The sequence below is a fragment of the Struthio camelus genome, chromosome W (assembly GCF_040807025.1).
Source record: "Struthio camelus isolate bStrCam1 chromosome W, bStrCam1.hap1, whole genome shotgun sequence".
Classification (NCBI taxonomy): domain Eukaryota; kingdom Metazoa; phylum Chordata; class Aves; order Struthioniformes; family Struthionidae; genus Struthio; species Struthio camelus.
Window position 1 is genome coordinate 45,811,328 of NC_090981.1, and position 26,176 is coordinate 45,837,503.

Sequence of the window (26,176 nt, forward strand, 5' to 3'; positions counted from 1 at the left end):
GGGGCAGCAGTTTGCACAACAGATACAGCAGCAGAATCCAGAGCTCATAGAGCAACTGAGAAATCATGTCCGGAGCAGATCATTCAGTGGCAGCACTGAAGAACATTCCTGACTTAAAGGAGGCATATACATTGGAATGGTATATAACCCCAAAATGCATACCATAGTTAGTAGCAAAAGCACCATTGTAACTCTTCTGCTTGAATAGAAGACAGAAAATTCTTTGTGCGTGTTCTGCAAACCAGAATAAATCTGTTAAACAGATCTACTGCACATAACTTGGAACATATCGTTTATGTATAGTTACTCCTCTGAAAATTAATACACTAAATAGATTGAGTGGTTTATTAAAATCCCTACATACATGTCATTTTCAGTATGTGCATTAGATTGATCTCTGGGGCTTTTGAGGGGATAGGAGTTTTGTGGTGGGCTGATAAGCTTGCATAATAGCTTAATTCTAAAATCCTAGTGTAAAAGGCATATTATTCTGATAGTGAAAATTTTCACTGAGCGTATTCCCTGCCAGATGTGCTATTGAAACAATAGATTAATCAGCCTTTCTGATGTATATCTGACATGCCCCATATAACAAGCATAAATCAGTGGCAGCGTATAGAGCGTAAAAACCAGTGCTTGGAAAGCTTGTTTCTTCAAGACCATGGCGGGGCTGTCAACAATAACATGAAATACTTTTCACTTCATTTGGCAGGAGGGAGGGAGAGGATTCCATACAGAGGAGTACCACAAATAATCGTACAGAAAGAGAGGATACTAATCTGAAGTAGGATAATGCACAGAAATCAAAAGGGAACGTGCTTGGGAAAAGGGAGGAGTGTTGAGAAGCTCTAGGATTTTCTACTGCCATGTATACCCTTAAATCATCGTGGCAGCCCTGGAGGTCAGCGTTATGGCACTATTGGCATAGGCATGGCAAACTGTATTACATTCTATATGTATGCAGTATTTAACATGAGCTTAAAATCGATAACTGCAATGAGCTAAAACTGGTCCCATGACTGTACAAATAATTCGTATTGGAAATTTACCCCAAAACTGCCTTAGAAAGAATGATTCTCTATATAACCTCATGAGGTAAATCACTCAAACAATTAAGGATTTTTAAAGTTTCATTATATTAACGTACCTTAAGTGATGGTTATGTGGCCAAGTTGAAGCTCTTCTAGTCTTTGGTAGTTCTGTCTCCACCCTGGCGTTTCTTGCTTGGCTGATCTTACTCTTTCAGACACCACTGCTTTTCTGTTGTGTGTGGTTGGTGTTTTTTTTTTTTTTATTACCTACTTTTATTCTACTTGCCATTTGCATTGCTTTCAACTTTAGGGAGATTATCAACATACACAATTGCCTTTTTGTATATCAATACTAATTTGAGGAGCCTGCTTTGATTCCTAATACAAAGTGATCTCTGCTGGCTAGCTAGCCTGAAAGAAGCATGAGAAGGAGTGACAGCAGAGACTCCCAAATGGAGAAATACACAGGAAACGCTGGACCTCATATTTTATCTATCTATCTGATTCATCTTGCAGTCAAAAAATTTGGGGCTAAGTCAGGTACTTGACTCTAACAGATGCTAGTTTTTGCATCTATTATATGAGTTTGTAGCTATTAAAATGGAAAAAAAATAATGGAATGGGATCCAGGAGAAAAATAGGAAATCTATAATAACATCTGTTGAATAAAGATTTAAATCTTAATCAAATGACTTAAATTTAGGCAAACTGTTGAATAAAGTGTCTTAAACTATTAAATTCTCATTAAAATGCTGTTCTCTTTTACTCTCTCTAGAAATTGCTGTAGCTGCATTTTTTGATGCTGTAGAAATAATTATGTAAAGATTAAATGCATTTTCAAATAACAACTTCTAACTTCACATATGATGACAAAGAGAATTGCTAAACCTAATCTTTCTTCAGAGGTAGTTCAGACTCTGCATATAATCGCTTCAAGATAACTGCTCCAGCATGTTCTGTCACGAGAGAGCAGCATCACTCCTATCACATGCATCCAATTAAATTTCATTTTTTCTTCTTCTCCGTTATATTTTCAACTGCTTAAAGTGAATTCTAACATTGGTAAGGGGAACCAATGAACACAGGGTGGACTGGACAGCACTTGAGCTATCACACTCAATTTACCTTTGCTTTCTGAAAGTAATCTTCATGTCATTGGTTATCTTCCTACTTCAAACTAGTAGGAGTATCAAGAACCCCTTGACTGATAGTTCCTTAAGAATTTTAACATATGAGAATAAAAAAGTGACTGGCTGTAGAGGATGTTCTGTCTTGGGTAAATATACTTCTTCCTCCTTTTATTTTTATTGTTCATATATACAGCCTATTAGCTTAATGGATTTATGGCAGAACTATCCCCAAGGTAAAATATTGGTTAACTATGCTGCAAACTGCTCTTGAGATCATCTTTGTAAAGTGGTAATTTCCATTTCACATACTATAATGTTGTCAAATTTACATTTTACAGATTATATGTAACCAGAATATTTACTACAACTTTGATGGCACTAGCTAACCCTTTAGGAATGTGCTACCATTGACACAGTACTTACTTAACTTATAAACATTGTGTTTTCTGTATATTAACAGAAAGGGCTTTATAGCCTGAGGAAGGAAAAAAAAAAAGTGAAAAAAACCTAGTAACAGTAGCTGTCATTACATGCTTTTCCATCTGAATCCAGGAACAGAAGGACCATTTATGTTAAAATCTGTTTTGCCTTGAATAGGCTGGTTTGTTTCACAAAGCCATGCAATACGTCTTAATCACAGGGTCAGGAAGGAATCTTTTCCTGTGTAATAACTGCACCTTATTTTGCACTCAAATTTTTCATCCTGGTAGATCCAAGTGGTAAACAACAATCCAAGTAAACAGTGCTTTAATTTGAGGTCAATTGCAGTTTATCATTTAACTGAATAAATATGCATTTAAAATCTCTTTGTATCATTACTATTCCATCAGCAAATAAGTGTGATTCATTGATAATTGTTTAGAGAAGAAAACATTTTGCACTCATGAATTGTAAACTCCTGTAACTAGCTTGCATGGAAGTATATTCTTCTAACTGTACCTGATCAGAAAAACATCTAATTAAATATTCAGCATAGAAGTAGTTTCAGTGGTACTTTTTGGTTTTGTAATAATTAAAAAGTTAACTTCTCCATAGGCAAGGTTGCAGTTGGTTTCATTTATAAAAACCTATATTAACTGTAACTAATTCCTGTAATTTTTGCATAGTAGTTTGCCTGACAAATCATTCATTCATACTGAGAAAGAATTAGTCAAACTTCCGAAGGAAACTTCACACTCTGCTTGAGGGCTACAGATAGTCACATAAGTTATACTGGCAAAATGCAGTTTGCCTGCCACTTCTGTGTCTCTCCTACCTCTTACTACCATATGGTTGTATTCTCCTTTAACTTGTGTCATTTAACTTGAAAACAGATTATAAATAAAGCTATTTACATTTTTTGTGTGGATAGTTGTGGTTTTGCTCTGTTTTAGTTTGTTGATGTATCTGCAACCAGCTTCTAAATACAACTTTTAACAGCTTTACATCAGTTGTTTTAAATGCCTGCTTATGTTGGTTGCTGCGTTTTATTAGATATGCAGGATATGGTTTTAGTTCTTGTTTTCTTTTTGCTTCGTATAGGCTCATTCCCTTTATCGATCCAATTTTTAAAGATGTTATATCTGGGAAAATTTAAGTGTAGAACCCATTTTTAAAATACTGGATTTAAAGTAAATACTTTCAAAACTAAGGTTGCTAAATGCCAATATGGCAGCTGAAAAATTTGTCAGGACAGTGAGTTGACTCTTTATTATGGCATGTTTGTAAATGCTACTTTAGTGACCAACTTTTCTAGCGTTCTGTATTAAGTGGCTACCTTTGGGTGACCTTGGATACTTCAGGAAAAACATTTCAGTCTTTTGTCAAAAACAAAGCTAGGGCAAAGTACATTTCGGTGCTTAAAGAAGTCCTGAATTCCTTCCTGCACTTGCTTTGGGGAAGAAACTTGATCTACAGCAGATGCATAGGGTTCTTCCTAGTTTCCCTCAGGAAGGTGCCCCCAATGCCTCTGAAGTGGGAGGAGCAGTTTGTACCACCTCAATTTAACAATTAAAAATGTCTGAGTTCTGGTACTATCTTTAATTCTCAAATACTTGTGAATTGTGCACCCTTTCACAGCATACCCTATATCCCAAAGATGCACAATTCTCATGAAGTTTCTTTGCTTACCCTGCGCACAAGTCTGCAGCTTAATGAGACAGATTTGCTGTATTACCCTTCCCCAATGGCTGAGCCACAGTCAGCACGCTCTTTGGCTGATACTTTCCTTTCTAGCTACTAGCATCCCAATAGTGCCAAAACCAGCTGCTGTACCTCTCTCATCTCATGCCTTTATGCTGCTCTAGTCCTCATGGCTATGCGTGTACCATGCAAACAGCCTGACTCTTCAGAGGCCCAGTGGTATTTCTTTAGGGGGTTGGATTCTAGGAGCTTGTCTATAACAGGCCAGGTCCTTCAACTGAAGCAGTTCTGTCAGACGCACAATTTTGTTCTTAAATGTTTGAATAATTTCAGAATATTTAAAACTACTAACAAAAGTAACACAAAGTACTATTATCTCAGAGAAATTCCATATGAATATCTTTCCCCCTGCAAGCTGCTGTTAATGCAGTATAATTTGCCAGAGCTGCTCTTTTTTCAAAGGCTTTATTTTCAATAGATAAAATGTAAACGCATCTTGTTAAAAGATTTTAAAACATTCCAAAAATGCTCAGAGAAATTAAATAAGCATGCTTATGCTTATGGATATATTGGGGTTTTGTTTTTACATGTTTTAATATGATTCAGCTGCAAAACCATAGAAGGTTGGTCCAAAAAAGGCCAGCAGACATGTTTATAGAACTTCAGCTTTCTTTTTTGACTTCTGAAGAAACTACACAGACTTGTGCAATGTCATCATACTCATATGTTCTCTTCAAAAATGTGTCTGTAAGTCTTAAGCCAGAGACACTCTAGAAAGGAAAAGCATTTATAAAAGTCATTATTAAAATACTAAGTTTATAAAAGGGGTATTTTATAACAATGCTGTGTTATGAAAACTTACTTGCAGTCCCTGCACTGAAGACAATAACGTAAGTGCAAGATGGAGGGATGAACTTGGGTGTAGCTTTCCAAGCTGTCTTCCTGAAACTCCACACCAGTGGATGGAATTAGTATTGCACATCTCTAAAATCAGATCCATAGTCCTCTCACTGCTAGAGGAAATTGGAAAAACAAGAATAAACCTAGGGGTTTTTTTAAGCACTGAAGGCCTACAGACATAAAACAGCTTGGTTATTACTCAGGTTATTGTTAATCAAGCATTTATTTAATTTATAAGTAAAAGAAGGCAAGTAAGTGTTACTGTGATGTAATGCTTTCACGAGAAGCAAAGGTATGCTAAATACTTTACCTGTAGTCCCTGGCTTCAAATACTATTTATAATTGCACTACTTAAATTTCACTCTACAATCCTTTTGTAAAGGACTACTGTAGATCAAAATACAGATAAAGGTGTTAAAAAAGACCACCTAGACAATGGGTAGCAGGCATTCTAGGAGTGCTGCAGAATTAGCAGTAAGGTCAGAATGGATACAAATGGCATCATTTATTCTTATAAAGTTAGTTGTAGTTTAAAATAAGCACTAATTTTGTTTAAGATGACTTATGATTTAAGTGTGGGGTGCATCTTATATGATACTGTAGCCAGTTCCATGAGCTTCTACTGCAAATTTTTGTTGTTTCCTAAGCCAAATGTTATTGGCAGATAACGATGGAAGAACTTTTAAAAATCACTTTACTCCAAAAGATATCACTTTACTCCCTAAGTTCCAAAAAGATTTACTCCAAAAATCATCAGTTTGGTGTTGCTACAACTCACAGTAAAAAGCAGGTTTGAGTTGTTTCACGAGAAAGCATTGAAAAAAAATAAACAAAATAGCCACAACTTACCCACTCAGGAAAATGCACAAGAATCACATGACATCATTACCTGCAATTTGTTATTTTACATGTAATATCAAAAGGTTCTTCCAAATTTACGGTGTCTGGTATTGTCTCCAGAGAAAGCCTTACATCGCCATAACCAGGAGCCTGAGAAGGTACAAGAATGCATACTTCTCAAATGCTGGCCAGCACAGTTGAAGTTTTTACTGCTCAAGTTTTCGTTTACTGCAACAAACTTAGTATAAGAGGAATTTAAAGAAAGAAGATTAACTCTTTGTGCTTTTGATCTGTACTCAGATTGCAGCAGTGCTCCATCCACTACTGAATATCATCATTTTGATAGGTTCAACAATTCATTAGGCAAGGATGATCTGTGCAGGGAACAATATACTCTTTATTACTAAGTTTTCCAGATAGTCCAAGTTCTTAAAAGTTTGCATACCCACACACGCACCGTATGTGGTTTATGATCTGAAAAGATCAAAATTTCATTCTAAGAACCCTCTATTAATAACAAGAGGAGATGGATAACAATGTAAGTACAGTTTTCCTGCATTACTCCACCACTGTTCCACATCCTTAGAAAAGGCACTGTTCCTAAGAAATGACTGTTCATTCTCCTTGCCCTTTCAGTCCTCCAAGCCTCTGCCAAAATAGTTAATTGCCACCTGTTAAAATGGTGCATGATATGAACACTTGTCAACTATCAAATTTTATCAAGAGCCAAACGCACTTCATATGGCTTACTAATGAACCCATGATAAAAAGCTCTAGTTACTACCAATCCAGGCTGATTCAAGCCAGTAACCTGCAGATAAAAAGCTTTACATTTTCAATACCCACAAATGACAGAGCAGAAGGAAAAAATGGGGAAAATTTGCCTGCCTGACAAGGCTTAACTGTGGCATATATTCAAATTCTGCTGATGGAAGGGCGCTGTAGGAAGTCAGGAAAAGTTAATTTGCTACCATCTTACAAGGTTTCCCTAAAGAAGCACAGAAAGCCAGGGACTGATAAGTTGGAAACATTTTTCACTCATACACACTTCATCACAGAATGAAGACAGATGCAAGGAAATCTTAACCTGGACACTAGAATGAGCAGAGGGATGTACACATTAGAAGAGGGGTTTCACACCAGTGGAGCAACATAACCTGAGAGACTTGCAAGGAAGATGTCTAACTATTCAGCACTGGACAAATATTTTCAGCTGTATTAGATGACAGGAAGGAATCTACTGGAAAAAAAACTAGTATCAAATATTCCCTGAAGAAGAGGTAGCTTGCTATAACATTCTATTACGAGAAATTATTTTTATTACTTATTATTTTAATTTTCTATTAAGAAAAAAATGCAATAAAAGCATTTTATAAAATAATTTAGCAGTAATTGGCAAAATGGATATAAGATCAGAGCAGAGGAGAGAGTTAAAAGTCTAAAACAGCACATCTCTGTTGGCCTTAACAATGAGATACAGTGGAAGAACAGATGGCTAGGGAAAGCCTTAAAATAAAGCAACAATGAGGAAGGACAGCCTCAGGACTACGACAAGGCACTAAGCCAGCTATTCTAGGAGAGGCTGTTAGAGTCGAGAACACCATCTCTCCTACAGCTGTTTTTCAGCAAAAAAAATTGTTGCAAGGTAAACAGGGCAAAGTCAAGGAAATTTTGACAAAATGGAATGTCATGCATTGGTGATAGTTTATCCTGCCTAACTCACTAAGACTACGTCGACATTAACAAGTAACGCAGGAAGCAATCTCTACGGCAAAACAGTTGATGTTCATGACCCGACTCCCATCCTGTATGTGTTCTGGGGTTTTTACTTTGGACTAGCTCTAGTCTAGCCCTGAGCTGACTGCCCATTCCCAGGGGCGCACCCTTGGTGTACTGTGGATGTGGATCATCCAGTTTAATGTCATCCAAAAGGAATGTAGTTTGTGAATTCCAAGACCAAGACCACTCCACAAAGCAAACCAAAGCATAGTAAGCGGAGATGATCCAATTTTGTTTCAAAAGTGCATTCCTGATCTAAACCCAACAGATGCATGTAGAGGCACAGTACAGGTAAACATCTGGGCCTGCTGAGGGAAACTGGCTTTAAAACTACTAAGTGGATTAGAAGAAAAATAATGGTAGGTAAAAAGAGTTCAGAAAAGAAATAATCTGATAGCACTTAAAACATCAGGAGAAGACAAGAGAGCTGTGTTGCATCTCAAAGGAAAAGAACAACTGTATGCTGCTTTTTCAAAGGTAGGTGTTGCTCAAAGTACAAAACGTATTTCCTAGCTCTCAGTTAATCACTAGCACACAACAATGATGGGTGAGTAAATAATACTGGAATGTGGACTTTGCTAATCACCACTGGGTTTCAAGTGCAATTTTCAAAGGTTCAACAAGAAGGGATTCAGAATGAGAGAACACTGACTTAGGGAGAGAAAATCTGTCTTAAGAGGGATGATAGAAAAGGTCAGCTGGAAAAGAGGAAACTGATTAGCAAAAGCAACCAACAAGTTTTAAGTAACAGAAATAATTCAAATTTTTAAAAGGCCAATTTCTAATCTGCTGTGACTATAAGGAGATGCCTGACATCTAAACTAAAAACAAAGAAATGTTAGTGACTTGGCTGTGAATTTCCAGGATCCAAATTTCCTTTCCTAGTTCCAACTTCATATGATTGATTTCCCTACAGAATTGCTCCAACTACTAGATGATTTGGAGGGAGGGGAACAAGCAAGCAAAAGAGAAGAGCGAGCAAGCAAGCAAGCGAGAGAGAGAGAGAGAGCACGCAAGAGAGAGAACCCAGTTGCAAGTTTTTAAACTCAGACAAAGATGCAATCATCGGTTTTACTTCTTTCCTCTCTTCCACTATCATCAATTCAAAAGATGGTGTGAGTCAAGTTTAGGCATAAAAGTAGACAGGTTGGGCAGGTGACTTAAGCGACCCAGTAATTACAACTTACAATCCATCAACAATTTATAAACTAACTAGAAGAGAATAGATGGAACTGAAAACTATGGATCTGAAAGATAACTAGGATTATACTATATATATTGTTATTCAAAGAAGCTCCATAAGTCCATATGAACCAGGGAGCACACTTCTGTGTCAACAGCTAGCATACTTAAACAAGCTCTTTTGTCAGTGATCTGTAGTTTGCTGCCAGATGGCATTCAACAAGTTAATTTTACTCTAAACCAACGTATTTTGTTACATAGGTTTCTTGACTCCGGCAACTCAAGTGTACAATCTATTAAGTTATGTTGTTCAGGGCTGTGAAAAAAGTCATATTACGTGTCAGAAAAAAAAAATCCTCAAGAAAGCCCCCCAAAATGTTGCCATTCACACCATCAAAAGGGATAAGAATCTTTTTGTTCAGCTACACCGTCTCTCAGAATAGCGTTTTTTCACATTTCACACAGCAAATGTGTACTCAGTATCTGTTATTAAATAACTTGCCCAAATTTGTACGAAGTATAAAGGCATGTGAATTCCGAATAAGATCCAGAAAGTAAGCAGCCTGAACCTCTCCGTCAAGTCATTATTCAATTGTTCATTTAGTTACCTTAAGAAAAGGGACTAACTTAAATGGATGTCTAAGTTAAAGACTTACCATTCTTTGGAGTTGGCTAGTTTGCAACCTTCCTCGTTCACCCAGATTTGTTTTCCATACAATGTCTAGTTTACCAATCACTGTTACACCTTTTATTATTCCAGCTTTCTCTGCAAATTCCTGCTTTGGCTTTAGGCAGTATAAATATTGACGTGTATCCATAGGCTGTAAATAAGTCCTTGAGCCAAAAGTAGACTCTCTTAAAAAATAAAAATAAAAAAAATAAATAATATTTTGAAGAGGACTTAAGAAGAATCCAACCTTTCTCTCCATTGCTCCGCAGTTTTACTACATTTGTGATGTTTTATTCATGATAAAACACATTTTATATTTCTGTGCTTTCAGAACAGAAAACAGTTATAGAATTTACATAGAATACTTGAACTGTAATGCCTGTAAAGGAGCCTGTTTAGATCACAACAAGACAGCTGACCCAACTGAGGTAGAACGAACAGAAGTAGAAATCAGCTTTGCTGAATTATGATTTATTATCTGGCATATCTTAGCATCAGTAATTTGCTAATAAAATGCTGAAAAAGTTGCGTAAAAAGGCCAGTAACTTAATGGGGCTACTAACATATAGGAGTAAGTGTGACTGCTTGAAACAACAGGTGCTGAAATGATAATGAATTCAGGAACAGATTAAGATAGTTATCACATAATAGTGTGAAGGCAAGGACAACAGTAGATATGGATTAAACTCATTTTCATTTTCCTCTTTTTCAAGAGTTATTACAACTGAGTTCTCCAACACTAGTTTAACTATTTTCTCAAGCAAAGAAAAGGGAAAAAGCTATTCAGATACTCAGAACCAACAATATGTTTCAGAGCATGAGGAAAGTTGGCATATAGGGATGGTACACTTAAAAATCCATTCCCTCCCGTAAACCACAAATATACCTAACACTAGCGGCTTTTTAATATTTGAGCACAAAAATTGTATTAACGACTGCCAAGACCTATACAACGTAGTTTGGCTTTCAATTTTTATCCAACTACTTAGGACAAGGACTACTGTACTACAATTTTCTAAAATCACTATAGCCTTTTCCATTAGATCAAAGCACAGAGCTTTAAGTTTTTGCCTTCAAGACTAACAGTTCACCCAGTATCTCCAGCAGCCCTTAGTTTGGGGCTTTTTCCTGCCACATTGTTCTTTAATCTCCTCTTTACCATTCTCGCCAGCCTTGCTAAGGCTTTTTCAACTGCTTAGATTGCACACTGTGGCAGTGATCACCGAGTGGAACTTGGTCCACCGGTGCAGAAAGGCATCTTACACACTGCATTCATTCTCAACATACAACCATACAACACCAGCTCATTCTAAATCTCTCTAAATCCTTCTGCTATGCAAACTGCTGTTTGGTCCTTCCCAGTAAATCTCAGAGAATCTCTCTCAGGCTCACCAGCCCATGATTCTGATTTAAGACAAGAAACATTACAGCACATGCTTATTTGACACTTCATAAGAACAATGCTCCACTATGCTAGAGCTGAAAGTATGGACAAGCAGGGAGAAGACAGAATTTCCACTGCAGCCCATTGCGGCAGCACCAACACTACACCTCCTCTGAAAAAACAAGGAACTGCAAAGCACAAACAGCTGAAGTTATCCTTCATCGAAACATCACAAGCTTTTGTATCCATAATGGTTTACTGAGCGTGGTAGACAATTCTTCCGGTATTTTGTGATTTACTGATTGATGTTAAATGGTATTTTAATTTATTTCACTGTGTGACTAATTCGTATATTCTAAAATCCTGTAAGAGCATTCCACTGATCCACCTTGACTGCTGGCTTGCTAGACTTTAATTAGAACAATTGAAAATTGGCAAGATGCTCTTAGAAGGAAGTAGGGACAAGTCAGATGGGTCCTGTAAGGATAAATACATATAAACAAACAAGTCAGAAACAGGTGTAGCCTAAATTTTATAAAAGTAGTATGTTTTCAATACATCTATGTTATCAGTTATTTGAGGATTAAGTTGGGGATTTCTCTACCATATAGACTTTAGACAAAATTTTAATAGAAATTTCTATAAAAAGAAAACTGTAACAACTTTTCCAGCTGAATACATCGACAGGAATTTGATCTTTTTGTCAAGCAAAGAGAAGTGCAATCCTATGGTTACAGACAACTCACTAATTTTAATCCTTGTATCTCATGAAATTGTAATACAAAGGGTTTCGAAGTCAAGTATCAGCTACGTCCTGAATCTGAACGTACCTTTCCCCTGCCGTGTCAACTGTGTTCAGTTCTGCAACGTTGTACATAATAGATGGCTCTAAAGAAACCTTCTCCATAAACATTGGAGAGGTAGTGATATTCTGAATCTGAGCTTCCAGAAACACTTCATCTGTCTGAAAAAACAGAAGTGCAAGTTCATGAAAATGCAATTAGTATTATTAAAAGACTAGACTGTCCTATTAAAAAATAAATAAATAAATAAAACACGTGTGTTTAGTTCATGCCTGCAAATCAAATTACAGTAATTAATGCAGGAAAAAACCCTTAATCCCAACAATAATTAATAGGAGCAAAAAGTGTTAGTCAACAGATATCTTGCAAAACAATGGATGTGGGATAATTTTGCTATGTTCTAGCTATTGCTTTATAAAGCTTTGGACTACCACTTCCCAAGACTTTCATCACTTCAACAGCAACTCAAGTTTTACCCAAATTATTAAGAAAACAAACCCAAAAGGTAACAGAATAAAGGGTAAAGAATTGCAGTGCACATTAATGACATGCCATGCCAAGTTACTAGTGCATCAAGCTATGGAAAAAAATAAAATAAAGGTGCATGTTCGTTGAACTGAAGTATAATAGTTCAGGTACATGCTATGAGATGCTATTATTATTCTGAAACACTGATGTACTGGCTAAAAAGCAAATCAGCCTCCTATCTTGCTCAGCTGCATCATGCCAATGGTTACCAATACTATATGCATCCACCAATTTAACTGATGCTCTACCTTCAAAATATCCTGTAAGACAAATCTGTTAAATGAAACTATGCCTGAAGATGGCATTTAAGGACCAATTCTAGTACAGGAAGGGAAGCTACAGAGTGTTTAAACTTCACAAGCCAAAAATATGAAACTAGAGGTGTTTTTTTCTCCTTATTTCTGTGGAATTATCTCCAAAATCTCAGGGAGGAGCAATTATTGAAGGCTCAGTCTACTAGAGATACAAGCCCCTGGAGAAGTGGAAAAGAAAAGCAAAAAAGCACCAATTTAAAAAAGAATGATTTAAGTACCAAATCTGCACCTGCAAGAGAGTTATCAATAAATTAGCATGAACCAGTTTAGGTACTTCATCAGGATAAATCCAAATAACGTATTTTACAGTGAGGGTGGAAGGAAGCTTACAGTTTCCTTTTAATCAGTGTAAATAAGTAACTTCATTACGCAAATGTAGTCCTGCTCATAAATTACAAACACCAAAGTGGGATAAAATATTCTAAAGTGTTTTATTCTCTAAAGGTCCTGTGTTAGGAGCAGAAATACAGAAGGGCACGGGAACTATTCATTGTGCCTTTTCAACGTGTTACACACCAACTGGGCAGCAGCATATATACGGTAATGGAAACTTTGCAAGCTCAACGGGTTACGGAAAGACCTTGCACTTGCAGAAGGAGTTGCAAACACTAAACTAAAACGTGGCGCTCCTAAGTAAAACAGTTTGTGTGATGTTAATCACTACAACGATTATCTGTCACTTAAATTGATACTGTTTTATATCCCATAAATCCATTGCTCAAAATCTCCATTTACCCACATTTTAGTTGTTTTTAATGCAGCAATCAATAGCAGAAATTTAGGAAGAGCTAATTTGAAAGGGGAAAGAAAAAACAAGCAGCATAATGAAAAAGCAAGTTAGTTTCATATTATTCCCAAATTATTTTAATAACATGATTAAAAAAACCTTTTACTACTTCACAAGAATGCAGTTTATTTTAATATAATGCACACCTTAACTTAAAGCAAAGTCAGACTGAAAAGAGTATCATACTAACTAAAGGTGTTACATGCAGTTAAAAGTTTGAAAGCAGTTTCAGATAGCAAAAGGAAGATAGAAAATACAACTGCTGCTGCTCTCTCCTCAAACCCAATGTCTCCACCAAGTAGATATGAAAAGTCCTGCCACAGTTTGCACACCCAAACAGTCTTGTAATTAAAACTACATTTCAGTGTTTCAAAAAAAGACAACTTAGAAAAGGATTAACTCATCTTTTCAAAAATAACTTGTAAAGCCCCCTTGTCCAGTTAAAAATAAAATGTCTATCTAGTAAAATTTTGGTGTGATCTTTTTTATAGAATGGCCCACACAAATACAGGTTTGAAATAATCAACTTTTAGTTTCAACAATGGGTATTAAAGAAAGAGTTAACCATTTAAATGATTAGCTGCACACATAAAGGATGGATGAGAAAACATCAGTTTGTGATACGCAGAGCAAACATTGCTTTTCCATTATGCTTTTAAAATAATGTCAACAATAAGCACAGAGACAGACGATTAAAAAAGCATACATATTTATAAAAAAATAAATAAAAATTACCACAGAACTGAGGTCACTCTAATGGGAAAATAAAAAAGAACACATTAGAGAAATTAGGGTTAAATGTTAAAGAAAAGGGAAGGCTAACTTTCAAACAAAATGCATTTCTGCATTTTTTTTGCATCATCTAAACAAGATAGCATTAGTAAGACAGAAATGTAAATAAAAATGGATGCAAACAAAGATGACAACTACATCTCTAATAAGATATAGCTGGTATTGTTACATGGTTTACGAGCTTTGCGTCAGGTTTCGCTAACTGCTGTGGAACCAATCCAAAAGAGAGATTAAGGCACACAAGGTACAGCTAAGGTACAGGAGAATAAACTGATCCAAAAAAAGCAGTTAGTTTCTGAGCAAGTTTAAAGATTGTCCTGAATTTAAATCCATGCAATGGGTTGCATATGAAATGGAAAAACAGTCCTTGTCATTGTACAGACAATTTGCATTATCCCTATATAAGGTCTAAAAAGAAAAACAACAGGTGCTAGCAGAGCTACAATACTGCAGCTTATGACAAAATTTGGCATAACATAATCAGGAAAAACTTTTTTGACTAGATCCCTCAAAAAGACTAACTGTACTTGGAAAATTTATTTTCTCAAGCGTCTACACGTTTGTCTGCCTGCGCGTGTTTGCAGGAGCAGAACCCTGACCGAGCCTTTTCCCCGGCCCACTGGGGTCAGTCTCACAGACTGCGGCAGGTAATTCTGTCCCAGGACGGCAGCAGGTTAGGGTGACAGGGCAGGCATTCGGTGCATAAATTTCAGTGACCAACTTGATTTGGATGCTATTGCAATATGAGCAACAAGCAAGACGATTAAGGTTCAGCATTACTTCCCTGTCTTAAAAAAGTGAAATAATTTTCTGCTAGAAATAGTAATTCACAGTTTTAGTGACAGACTTTCTGAACAGATAGTATCACATCTGCAACAATAATGGCAAGAGTTTAACTGGTTAGTCAATCTTTGAAGACCTTTAATTAACCAATAACTGATACACACAATTCTTTTGTTGTTCCCCTACTCCCCAGGATAATGTTCGTTCTTTTAACGCATAGAACGAAGGTGTCAGTGCTTCTGACAGCAGTGTAATACCACATACGTCATCTAAGCAAGGACTTACTTCTAGCTTTTTATTTTGTGTGACAGTCAAAACATGTAGCAGCACTACTTATACTTTCAGAAATAAAGTCGTAATGGTAATATACCAGTTTGCTAGGCAAATGAAAACCCCTCAGTTAATATCATCCACAATCTTTAAAAAACCATTTTTAATCAATTATGTGGATCCTACGGTAATGGAAGTCATGCCCTAAGTCTTGATTTTTCCTCCCTCTAAATAAATTACATGCTATATATTAAATGTCTTATAATTTACATGCTATTCATTTGCAGCTGAGGGAAAATTTTTATGGAGAACCTCCTGCATGACTCTGGACAAGACAGAGCTTGGCACCTTAGATCCTCATTCATAGACCAGGAATTATCACCTGCCATTTCTTCCCTCTACTTGTTTTCTCTATCTATACTGACAGGAAGGGAAAGAAATACTTGTTTTGCACTTGCGTAGCCATAATCTTGCATTATGAACCCTACACCTGTAACTATGATGAAGATAAATAATTAAAACGATAGTTTTTGAGACTTTTTGCTTTTCTACATGCAAATTCATAGCACATGTATCTGCTTATTTAAGAACAAACAGGATAGCAAAACATTTGCTACTTAGTTCAACACAAATTATTGTCTGAATTATTTCCAAATCACTTAAGCATACCAATGAAAGTTTCCAACCAAATGGCTAGCAGTGTTATAGTTAACTATATTTCAGAGGCTATGAAGTAAGTTTAACACTCATAATAAAACTCCTGAAATATTTTGCAAGTATCAGTCTAAACTTCATGCAAACAATATACAAAATATGATACACAGGAAATTAAATGATTTGCTCATTATCACAAAGCAAGTAAATGAAAGTGATGGAAACACATGTCCTCATTTCTTATCTTATGCACTACTCCTAAAGGGACATGGTGAAAGTTTACACCCTACAGAAGACCTATAGAATACACATATGCATAGGAGATATCTACAAATAAAAAGTGTGCTGTATGTAATTTTTAAGTTTCCACCCTTTATCACCTTCAATTTAAAACCATTTGGCCTTTAAGTAGCCAAAGACAGGTGCTGAAGTAACTCCATATAAATACTTAATGGATATATAAGGCCATTTTTTCTTGAAGCGCTATGTGAAACAGCCACAAACCTAGACATTAAGTTATTTTACAGAGGGACATTATGCACATTAGAGAAAAATAACATTTCCCACAGCCTGGCAAATTATCATCTGCTTTAAGTACAAATAATCCACCTCAGGTCAAGTACTCTTCAATCAGCCTAAGAATGAAAGCTGTAATTGCAAATATTTGAGTTCATGGGAAAGCAGTAAATATGCAAAATTTTCAGTGAATGTATTAAGGTTCTGACATGTCTGCCTTATATACCCTCTCTTTCCCTCTCTCCATTTATGAAAAAGGACGATGAAACAGACTTCTGATGCCTAAAATGTATATGGAAACAGATGATATCACTTTTTTTTTTTAAAAACAATAAAAGATACATAACCCATCACCTTTTTTTTTTTTTCCTTTGGAGGAGATTATATTTCTAAGAAACTTTGTATTTAAGACGCTCTTTGTATTTAAACTAGCAGTCAATCTAATGCAAAGTAAAAAGTCCCAAACAAACAAAAAAGCACAACCCCCCAACCAAACTCAAATATAAACAGCTCACACTTACCTCAGCGTTGTAGAACTTAGTTTTCACATCTAGTGGTTTGAGAACCTGAACGGAATGAAGAAAGAGAGATTTACAATTGTTTTCTTGGACATCTTTAACATCAAAAATATCAATATGTGTTTGTAAGTGCTAGGATCTTTACTACAGTGTTTTTCTCTTTAGGATCTTAAGCAGGAAAGATGTATAATGGAAGATGTGATAGGATCATCTCACCTAAAAAACACAATTCATGCTATATGCTAGCTACTTCTTATTTACATATATGATTACCTTGCTGAATAGTTTTCACGTATAGATAATAACTACTTCCCCACACAAGCACTCTCCTCCTATGAAAGTGGACAAATCTAGTGCACTGATTATTAGATCGATGCCTTTACAATAACAGTATATCCATGTAGTTTTCTGAAGTGATCTGCAGTTGTTTTGAATAGGGAGTAAGAACCATGAAATAGTTACAAAACCCACAGTATTTTGCAGCAAACAGCTTGTTTGAGGGTTTCTCTAAAAATAAATGAAATAGTGAACTCTCAGTTTCATGTGATTAGCTTAAGCAACAGACAATTACTAGCTTTGACTTTCTTCTTGCAAATGCAGTTATTACACTCATTAAGGAAAAAAAAAACCACATAACATTTTAATTCCGTAAGATTTGCAAGAGAGAATAATTCTTGATAAAAAGGTGATAATGAAGTATCGGTTCAGAAGGTCACAGAAATCACAGAATCGTTGAGGTTGGAAGGGACCTCTGGAGATCATCCAGTCCAACCCCCCTGCTCAAGCAGGGTCCTCTGGAGCACGTTGCCCAAGATTCTTTCCAGACAGCTTCTGAGTATCTCCAGGGAAGGAGACTCCACCACCTCTCTGGGCAACCTGTTCCAGTGCTCCGTCACCCTCACGGTAAATAAATTTTTTGTCATGTTCAGACAGAACCTCCTGTGTTTCAGTTTGTGCCTGTTGCCTCTCATCCTGTCACTGGGCATCAGAGAAAAGAGTCTGGCCCTGATTTAAGCTTTTGTATGTTGCACATAAAGCCAGTAGAGTTAATGCAAAATAGTTAATACATTCATATGTGAAATGGATATAGATTGATATAAGTGAAAGAAATAATATGTTCTATTATACCTGACAGGAAACAGATTTAAATTGTCTTGCTCAAGACATCTACCTTGCTTTACCCAAGGAAAGTTTTCTTTACTTTACACGTAAGTAGGAGTCAATCAAGATGCAGTACAAAGTTCTGAGTCGTGAACAAAATTTTTAGCCTGAACAAATCAAAGTTAAAAAGGAGTCCTCGCAGAGCTTTTTGCACGGTAATAGGCATGATGTTCAAATTTTTCAAATAATCCTAACTCTCTCTCTTTAATCAGGAAAAAAAAAAATCAAAATATCAATATTTAGGGGTTTTTTTTTTAAGCATTTTTCTTCAGTCAGTTCCTTATTCATTTCCCTAAATTCTGATATTTTCTACTTATTTCTTTGACCTGATAAGCTGAGTCTTTCAATTAATTCCAGTAAATTTCAAATGCATTCCAGTAAAAATCAAATAATTATTTTTAGGTTCACAAAAGAACTCTATACAGTATCATTCCTTCTCTATACATACATGACAATGTTAATTACTCAGAGAAAGTTTTGGAAAAAAAGGCACTATTGGCCAATATAAAAGTACATAAATGGTTGAAAAATTAGCTGTTTGATAACAAACTATAACACCAGTTCAGTTTAAAAGACCCTGAAAAACATGAGAAAATGCTTTTTATGTTATAAAGTATGTGGTGGCACCTCTATCACTACAGCAGTCATCGATTCCCATTACAAAGACCCTGGTTCAGTTTTTTTGTTCTCAAGATTTTCCAGTCTGGGTCTCTATTTCTCACGTTAAAACTTCTAAAAATAGGAACCAAAATTGTTCAGCTAAGAATTTTTTTGATAAAGGCTCAGAAAATATTTATATAACAGTGTTAAAGTATATATATTCTTTTTGAGACATTCTTGTGCTTCCTTCTTTGAAGGAAGGGCTTGAAATTTGACAGATAAACGGCCTTTGCTCTTTTGAGTCCTGCCATTAAAGATGCCCATGTTTGTTTGACTAAGTTACAAAACACGGAAATTACAATCTGCATGCAGACCTCTGAAAACTTTGTCTGCATAAACGCCCATATCAAATGTGATAAAGGAGACAAGTCCACAATCTTGAACAAGACTCTGGAAAGAACAAGGAAGGGAGAGAAGATAAGAAATGGGAGCCTAGAAATGCGTACATCAGAGCAATCAAAGAGAGCCTGGAGGCCACAGAGGGACAGAACACTAAGCAGCTGGGGACAAAAAATGGAGAAATTGAGAACAAGAGAAACAATTTTGCAAGGAGAATGAGACAAAATCCAAAAAGATGAGAATCAGCTTCAATAAAGATGAAGAAACCCTGCAGAGTCTGGAGGAGCGTACTACACGATAATAGATGTGGATCATCTGCTAGGATCGTATGGAAACATCTTGCCTAACCAGTATCTGCCATTTCAAGGCCCACAAGTACTAATATCACTCTCCCTACTGTTCTTTGTGGCACACAACAATTTAGCCTTCTAAAGACTGAAATACGTTTGTCTAAATACCAAGTAATTAGATTGAATATAGGACTAGAAGAGTAAAATGAAATAATCTGTAATCTGCAAAAGATACAAGCCTAAATGGTATAATGCTCCTGTACTGCCAGAAACTCTACAAGATTATCTCAAAATGTACTCAGTCAAGTGTGCCCCCTAATTCTTCTTTCTCTGGAAAAGGGCCCAAAATTCTCCAAGTCTCATCGCGTGTCTCAGAAAACAAACATCCATTAAATCCATGGCTAAAATGTACTCTTTTCTGCCAGAACTAATCTAGAGATAGTGGTAATTTTCTGCTTTCATCAGTTACTCTAATCAAGTCTTGAAATCTGTGTGGTAGAACAAAAGATTTCAACTCTATCAATTACTTCTATGGCTATTACCAAGACAGACTTGTTTTCCTAGTTTTCTTTAAAACCTAAACGAAACCATTAAGTTCCAATTAAAAAAACAGTTACACTAAAAGAAAGCAGAATTTCAGAATGTTGAACTCAAAAGTTAGCTGTGTCAGAATTAGAATGGTAATACTTGTTCTATTTAAAAAATAAATCATGACGGTGGCTGCTATAAAACTATTCTTTTTGAAAATGCTGATTTTTATTTTCCAATCAATGAATCAAAGTTGTAAGAGATTAATATTTTTTACTTCCGAAAAGTACACAGTAATTAGAAATCATCAGCTCATGTAAAGTTTGAAGCAATACTTCTTTTACTGGTTCACCTTTCAAAGTTGATACTTCTAAAGTACTTTTACATACTGTTAAAATATATTTGACTTTCTTTCAAAAGCGCCAGTTTTCCAGACCTACTCACTTATTGCAAGCACAACATGCTCTTCTGTACAATACCTGAAATTTGAAGAACTTTCTGAAGTACATCTTCTCTCCAATCTGTGTAGTGTAACTCACTGCACAAACTAAGCTGAAAGAAAAATAGTTTTAAAGAATTTTGAATTATTTTAAATTCTATGCCTGCATCAAAGTAGAAGCAGTATACTATTTCATGTGCTGCAGCTTCATTTAAGCTTGATTATAGCTCTGCAGTGATGAAAAAATTCAGAGAAAATGCAAGTCAGAAGATTTAAAAACGTTACATGTGTGTTCCTATTTCCTTTACTTCATGATGAATCACATCATCAATACAACAGTCAGGTTTAAGCTCTGCCACTGCAGCACTGGAAGCTGAAAGGTTCAAGCGCTGAGAACTTGTCTGAAGATCAGCCTGAGAACAGAAAAACAAAGCAGTGGTTAAAAGCACAGATACTTAAAGCATTCTAAAGAAAAACAACTTATTTTGAAAAGTACTAGATTTCACAGAGGATTTTTGTACGCTTTTATGCATGTAAAACAATTTAGACATGTAACTTGACAAAGCTAAAGACAATTTTAAAAATATACATAAAGAATCCAGTCCTTCAACATGCAGCTCACAAAACCTCCACTTACTTTTGAGTTCCACACTGTGAAACTATTTGTAGGATTTCTGTTCTCAACATATTATTTGTTCAACAAACAACAAAAAACTATGATGCACTGAAGAACTCATTTGAAATATAAGTAAAATACAAATCAATATGTACTTTACAGAGACTTGCTTTGATGATCTCATTGAAAGTGTAACCAGTAAAGAATATAACTCCAATTTGTTTTGGCTGTGGAAGTTCTGGTACACTAATTTTCTACAGCAGCTTTACAGCCTATCCATTTTTTTTTTAAATATAATCCCAATTTTTTATTTTAATCTTTAAAAATATTAATAATATATTATATGTTCATGTCTTGCTGTTTCCAGGGATATTTTCTGGTTTGGAAAAAAATGTGAAAGGTATTTCCTAAACTCTATGCATCAGTGCTAAATGCACCAGATGCTGTCAGAAATCACACTTAATACATTTTTTATAAATCCAGGAAGTAGATGTATTTTCACATACCTTTACCAATATGTCCTTGACAATTTGATTGCTATCATTATGTACACTAATGTAACTGGAAAACGTCTCTCCCAGAAATATGTTTCTGTGTCAAAAAAAAAAAAAAAGGTATATTCAGCAACAATTATTTTAAACAAAAAAAAAAAGAATATTCCACTAAAATCCCTTTAAGTTCAATTGCTTTTTTTAATTTTTGAAACTGTTCAGCAACCTTGTCTATACCAATTACTGGCTCCAGTTCTTAAAATGCTGCGTAGAGGTAGCCTACAAAGGCCATAGAAGAGGACTGCATGGAAGTCTCAGCAAACCCTGCTCAGAGCATACCTAGTCAACAGCGTGCTTAAATCACAGGCAACAGATTCCATTACGGGAATCCCATTTGCTATGGCTATGGAGTGGCAGCAGACATGGTGCTTTAGGACATTTTTCTCTTTTTTATTTTTCCAGTATCCACAAGCCAGCAGAATTCCTCCTAAGAGTCAAACGTGAGAACAGCTTAACAGACTGCCAGATCAAGTCCCAAAGTATACTGGCAATTTCATATCCATATTTCTAAATTTCAAACTTCCAAGAGAAACAATTTCAGAAGAGAACCAACCAATTATAAAGTTTTACTGAAAAAATCTGAATAGAATAAGAAGATTGCTTTCAGTACCCACTAAATTCTCTGGAGTAAACCTTGTTAGTACAAACTGAAGTTTATAGCAACTGCAGAAATTGACCCAGAGCTGCAAATTCCTCTCAACTTTCAGTACCTATTATGCGCACAGTCAGGCTACAGCCACTGAACATTATCCAGCATAGGGTTATACGTTATTGCACGTTGTAAATCAAGCCACAAGTTTGTTTTTTTCTAAAAACCACTGAGCACTTCACTATATTACCATGATGTATATTCATAACAAAAAGCAATAAAACACATTACTGTTAAATGAATCCTAAACCTGGTATACTACAAGTTGCAGTTATAAGTTGTTTTTACCCAAAATTCTGAGGCAAAGTCAGCATTTCTCCTAGCATCAAAGTTTCTGCTCCATTTACAGTAGAAGGATCATCTTTCATGAGCTGGTTAAATAGATTGCCTGTAGAAATATGAAATTGCTAAAATCAAAATATTTCCAAGTCTAGAACCATGTTTCCATGTGAGTTAAACCATTTCACCACTTATTTAGATGTAATTTATTTTAGACACATTTGTTTTGCAGTCAATTTATTTAGGCATAAATTAGAGACCTATATGCCTGCTTATAAATTATAACTTGCTTTCAGGCATCCGTGCCCAATAAAGCAGCTGGTGTACATGCTGAAGAGCCCAATCCCAAAGGCGGTACTCAAGTTAACATTAAACTTTAAGGGAAATTCTGCTTGTAAAAAGTGTAGCGCATAACAGAATTAGTCAGCCCCACCTACTTTTTTTCCTTACTTGCTTTGCATTTCAACAGAATTCTCTTTCCTCGGTTCATTCCTTGCCTCTTTCTTATACTTGCCTTCTAGACTGCATCTATTACTAAGGAACAACCCATGAACTTCTGATTTAGCAGCTCTCTGTATATTACGCATAAAGCGTATAGCAGTGATTCTTGCAAAATCATTTTCCATAGTCCAAGCAGTGATGCACTGGTTCTAACTAGCAAGGCTGTTTTCTCTAGATAAAGACAACTGTTAACTCCAAACTTTTGTCTATGCATTTGTCTATCTTACAGCTACCATCCACGTTAAAGCACCTATATGCTCCCCACCATGCCCACATTCTACCAGAATATTATGTCTTAATCACTCAAACTCTGAGGTCACACGTTTACAACATCCCCACTAAGTTTTTAGAGCTTTAGTTTTGTGGGTTATTTTGGTTTTCAAAGTTTTAGAGGAGCACCTTGACATTTTCCTGCAGGCATTACCAAAGAATATTTATCTCATATAATACACTCTCATTTGAGATTAGAAACTATAGGAGATCCTAAGACTCCTGTGGCATCTAAATCACAGGTGCTCACACGGCAGGGACGTGCTAATATGTACACAATCATCAGTTAGTAGGAAAGACATACCTGGCAAGTCTCTCTCTTCACAAGTCACCGGGATATTAGTGAATAAAGTAGGCTTGGTTAGCCTCATCACTGAAATCAGAAAATAAACCAGAGGTCAATGAAACAAGTATCCTCAGATTTTATTTTAAGTATAATTTTGTCTTGCTCTCTTTCCACAAAAATAAAGATTAAAAACAGAAAAAAGGGGGAGAGGGGGAGAAAGAGAGAGGGAGAGAGAGAAAGGGAGAGAGAGAAAAGGACCAAACTCAGCTCGAAAGGGGGTAACACCTCTTTGGATCATGTGGTTATTTTCAACCTAACAATATTCTCTGCTACTGGGAGATCCAAGAGCACTGGTGATGCCATTGCTCTTCTCGCTTTATTTCCTTGACACACTAGTTTTTACTGCTTTCAATCTAATACGCTCAAGGTCTTGTATCTGTTATAGCGTAGCGTTAACAGTTTTGTGGCCTTCTGCAGAAATGCTCTCATTTCCTTTTTTTGTGGACTCTCGTAGGCTAATGACCAACACCCTTTCAGTCATGTGCTCCATGATACAAGGAATTCCATTTACCTCCTAACCTCCAGAACATACGCAAGAGTTACAAGTTTAAGATCCCAGATTTATACAACTATTTTTTCTTTTAGTCACAATTTTAAAATCAAACCAGCAAAACAATAACAAAAGACTCGGCAACCCACTTGCAAAAACTATTGTACCAATATTGACAGAATAAAACTGAGATTTTACTCACTACTAAAAAGTTCCTATTCAAGGAAAGTAGAATTTTGGAAGGCTCTTTTAACTCACAACACTCAAAATTATGTGGTTTTTATTTATGTTGCACAGAGGAAATGTTGCTTCTTAAAAGAATTCCTCCCTAGTCACACAGATCAATGGCCCTAATCTTGCATATACCTTCAGATAAAAGCGCTCACACAAAAGCTGAGCATTTGCAACCTTAGGTGTTGCTCTGAATATGTAAAAATCACTGTTTATTTTTTCCTTTGAACTTTTGAAACAAAACATATATTTTCTGAAAACGAAGTAAAAAAACCTTGAGATTTCTTTTGAACACAAGTTAATCAACAGCCTTGCACTGAACCACGTACTGCACTTTTAGCTTTATTGTACTTTTGCGGCATCTTGTATGTCACATCAGCATTCAATAACTTACACTACCCTAGAGAAGACCTATGCAAGTTTGCTAGCATTGACACTAACTAATCTCAGTTTTCAAGTAAAAGGAAATACATTGTCTTTGTTATGGAGAAAAGTTGAAAAACACAACCTCTGAAGGTTTAGAGCCACGAAGTAAATGAAAAGCCCCCAAATAAACAAAATTAGAGTAAATGGCGAACCAGATTCAAACTTGAAAAAGAAAGATAATAAATTATATATGCATATGAGCTAAGCATTTCTGGAACACTTCAAAATGAAGTTCTGTGTTGCAGCTTGTGCATATATAATAATTCTATAAAGAAAATAAATGTGATGTTCGCTACTTATTACTCTACAGTGAGTTGCTCCCAATTAGCAGTGCAGGTACCTTTATTAGTATACAAGCCAACCCGAAGTGGCAGAAAGCTGACAGCTGTCACTGAGAAACGTGACACCAATCACTGCTGATATTTGGCAAAACGTTTGTTTACCTCTGTTCTGGGTACATTAAGCAAACAGAATGGGACTGCATTACTGACAACTGCCTAATTGCATTCAATTCTACAGTAAGCTCATAAACTAGTACTTGCTAACTCTTTCTAAAGAAATAACTGCTGCTCAAGTTTAATGACACGCCTAAAACAGACAACAGCAATAAAAATCATCTCTGCATGAAGTCAAAACACATAAATTATGCAGAATATCATTGTATCACTAGTGAATTAGCCTTAGAAAATACTGTATCTTTGCAGGACTACCTATCCTTGCTTAACAAATCTTGCTTTTCTTTCAACAACATAGATGCAAAACACAACACTAAATAAAACAAAACCCGAATCATGCTGCATTGTACCCCATTATTGCTTTTTAAATTCTGACTGTTAAATTCTTGTTACTAGTTATCTTTAAGATTAGAAAAACAATTTCAGTGAAATAATCTGTTGATATAAAACTAATAATGACCCTGAGTTACGGGTAATCTTAAGTCTCAAATAAAATCCCTGAATATCAATATAAGACTCCTTGAACATTCAGTCACAGTTTAGAAACATACGCCAATGATCCAATTTGAGTAATATCATAAATTTTAAACTACAGAGAGATAGGTAATCCCGACAATAAAACATTGTTATTCCAGCATAAGGACAGAGGTTAAGTATTTCGTTTTCACAGAGAGGGATCTCCTGAGGCTATACTTATGTGCCCTCCAATTTGATCAGTCTTTACGACATTTTAACAATCTGAGATGACCCTTCACTCACTGTTTTTCCCTTTTTCTTTCCGATGCCACAAACCTTTATCTCCAGCGACAACGGGATTATCTGGAGAGGAGTTAATCGGATTCCCTACGAGAAATACAGACCCATGCAGTTACGTGGATACCAGTTTACTTGCTCCACTGACCTTCCAGACATGGTACTGAGCACGGATAGCATGACCTTGAAA

General features: G+C 35.9%; 2 protein-coding genes across 14 annotated transcripts in view; one reads left to right on the top strand and one right to left on the bottom strand.

The window, feature by feature from the left end:
* Positions 1 to 8,754, top strand: part of LOC104146885 (small glutamine rich tetratricopeptide repeat co-chaperone beta) — a 29,060-nt gene extending 20,306 nt beyond the window's left edge. For 2 of the 7 annotated variants that reach the window (XM_068924563.1, XM_068924561.1), the window contains one exon: positions 1,935 to 3,509. In XM_068924563.1, the coding sequence (XP_068780664.1) occupies positions 1,935 to 2,076 (142 nt within the window). In that variant the 3' untranslated portion in view covers positions 2,077 to 3,509. Of the gene's footprint in view, positions 3,510 to 8,717 lie in introns of those variants that run through there. The other 5 variants (XM_068924562.1, XM_068924567.1, XM_068924566.1 and 2 more) reach the window with 4 other exon arrangements.
* LOC104146886 (trafficking protein particle complex subunit 13) overlaps positions 2,892 to 26,176 on the bottom strand; it is a 27,769-nt gene continuing 4,484 nt past the window's right edge. For 2 of the 7 annotated variants that reach the window (XM_068924574.1, XM_068924570.1), the window contains exons 2-13: positions 23,590 to 23,658; positions 22,524 to 22,623; positions 21,542 to 21,626; positions 20,705 to 20,832; positions 20,460 to 20,532; positions 17,006 to 17,050; positions 14,205 to 14,222; positions 11,868 to 12,001; positions 9,640 to 9,838; positions 6,072 to 6,172; positions 5,145 to 5,295; positions 4,729 to 5,052 (exon numbers count right to left, since the gene is read on the bottom strand). In XM_068924574.1, the coding sequence (XP_068780675.1) occupies positions 4,945 to 5,052; positions 5,145 to 5,295; positions 6,072 to 6,172; positions 9,640 to 9,838; positions 11,868 to 12,001; positions 14,205 to 14,222; positions 17,006 to 17,050; positions 20,460 to 20,532; positions 20,705 to 20,832; positions 21,542 to 21,626; positions 22,524 to 22,623; positions 23,590 to 23,656 (1,209 nt within the window). In that variant the 5' untranslated portion in view covers positions 23,657 to 23,658 and the 3' untranslated portion in view covers positions 4,729 to 4,944. Of the gene's footprint in view, positions 5,053 to 5,144; positions 5,296 to 6,071; positions 6,173 to 9,639; positions 9,839 to 11,867; positions 12,002 to 14,204; positions 14,223 to 17,005; positions 17,051 to 20,459; positions 20,533 to 20,704; positions 20,833 to 21,541; positions 21,627 to 22,523; positions 22,624 to 23,589; positions 23,659 to 26,176 lie in introns of all 7 variants that reach the window. The other 5 variants (XM_068924575.1, XM_068924572.1, XM_068924571.1 and 2 more) reach the window with 4 other exon arrangements.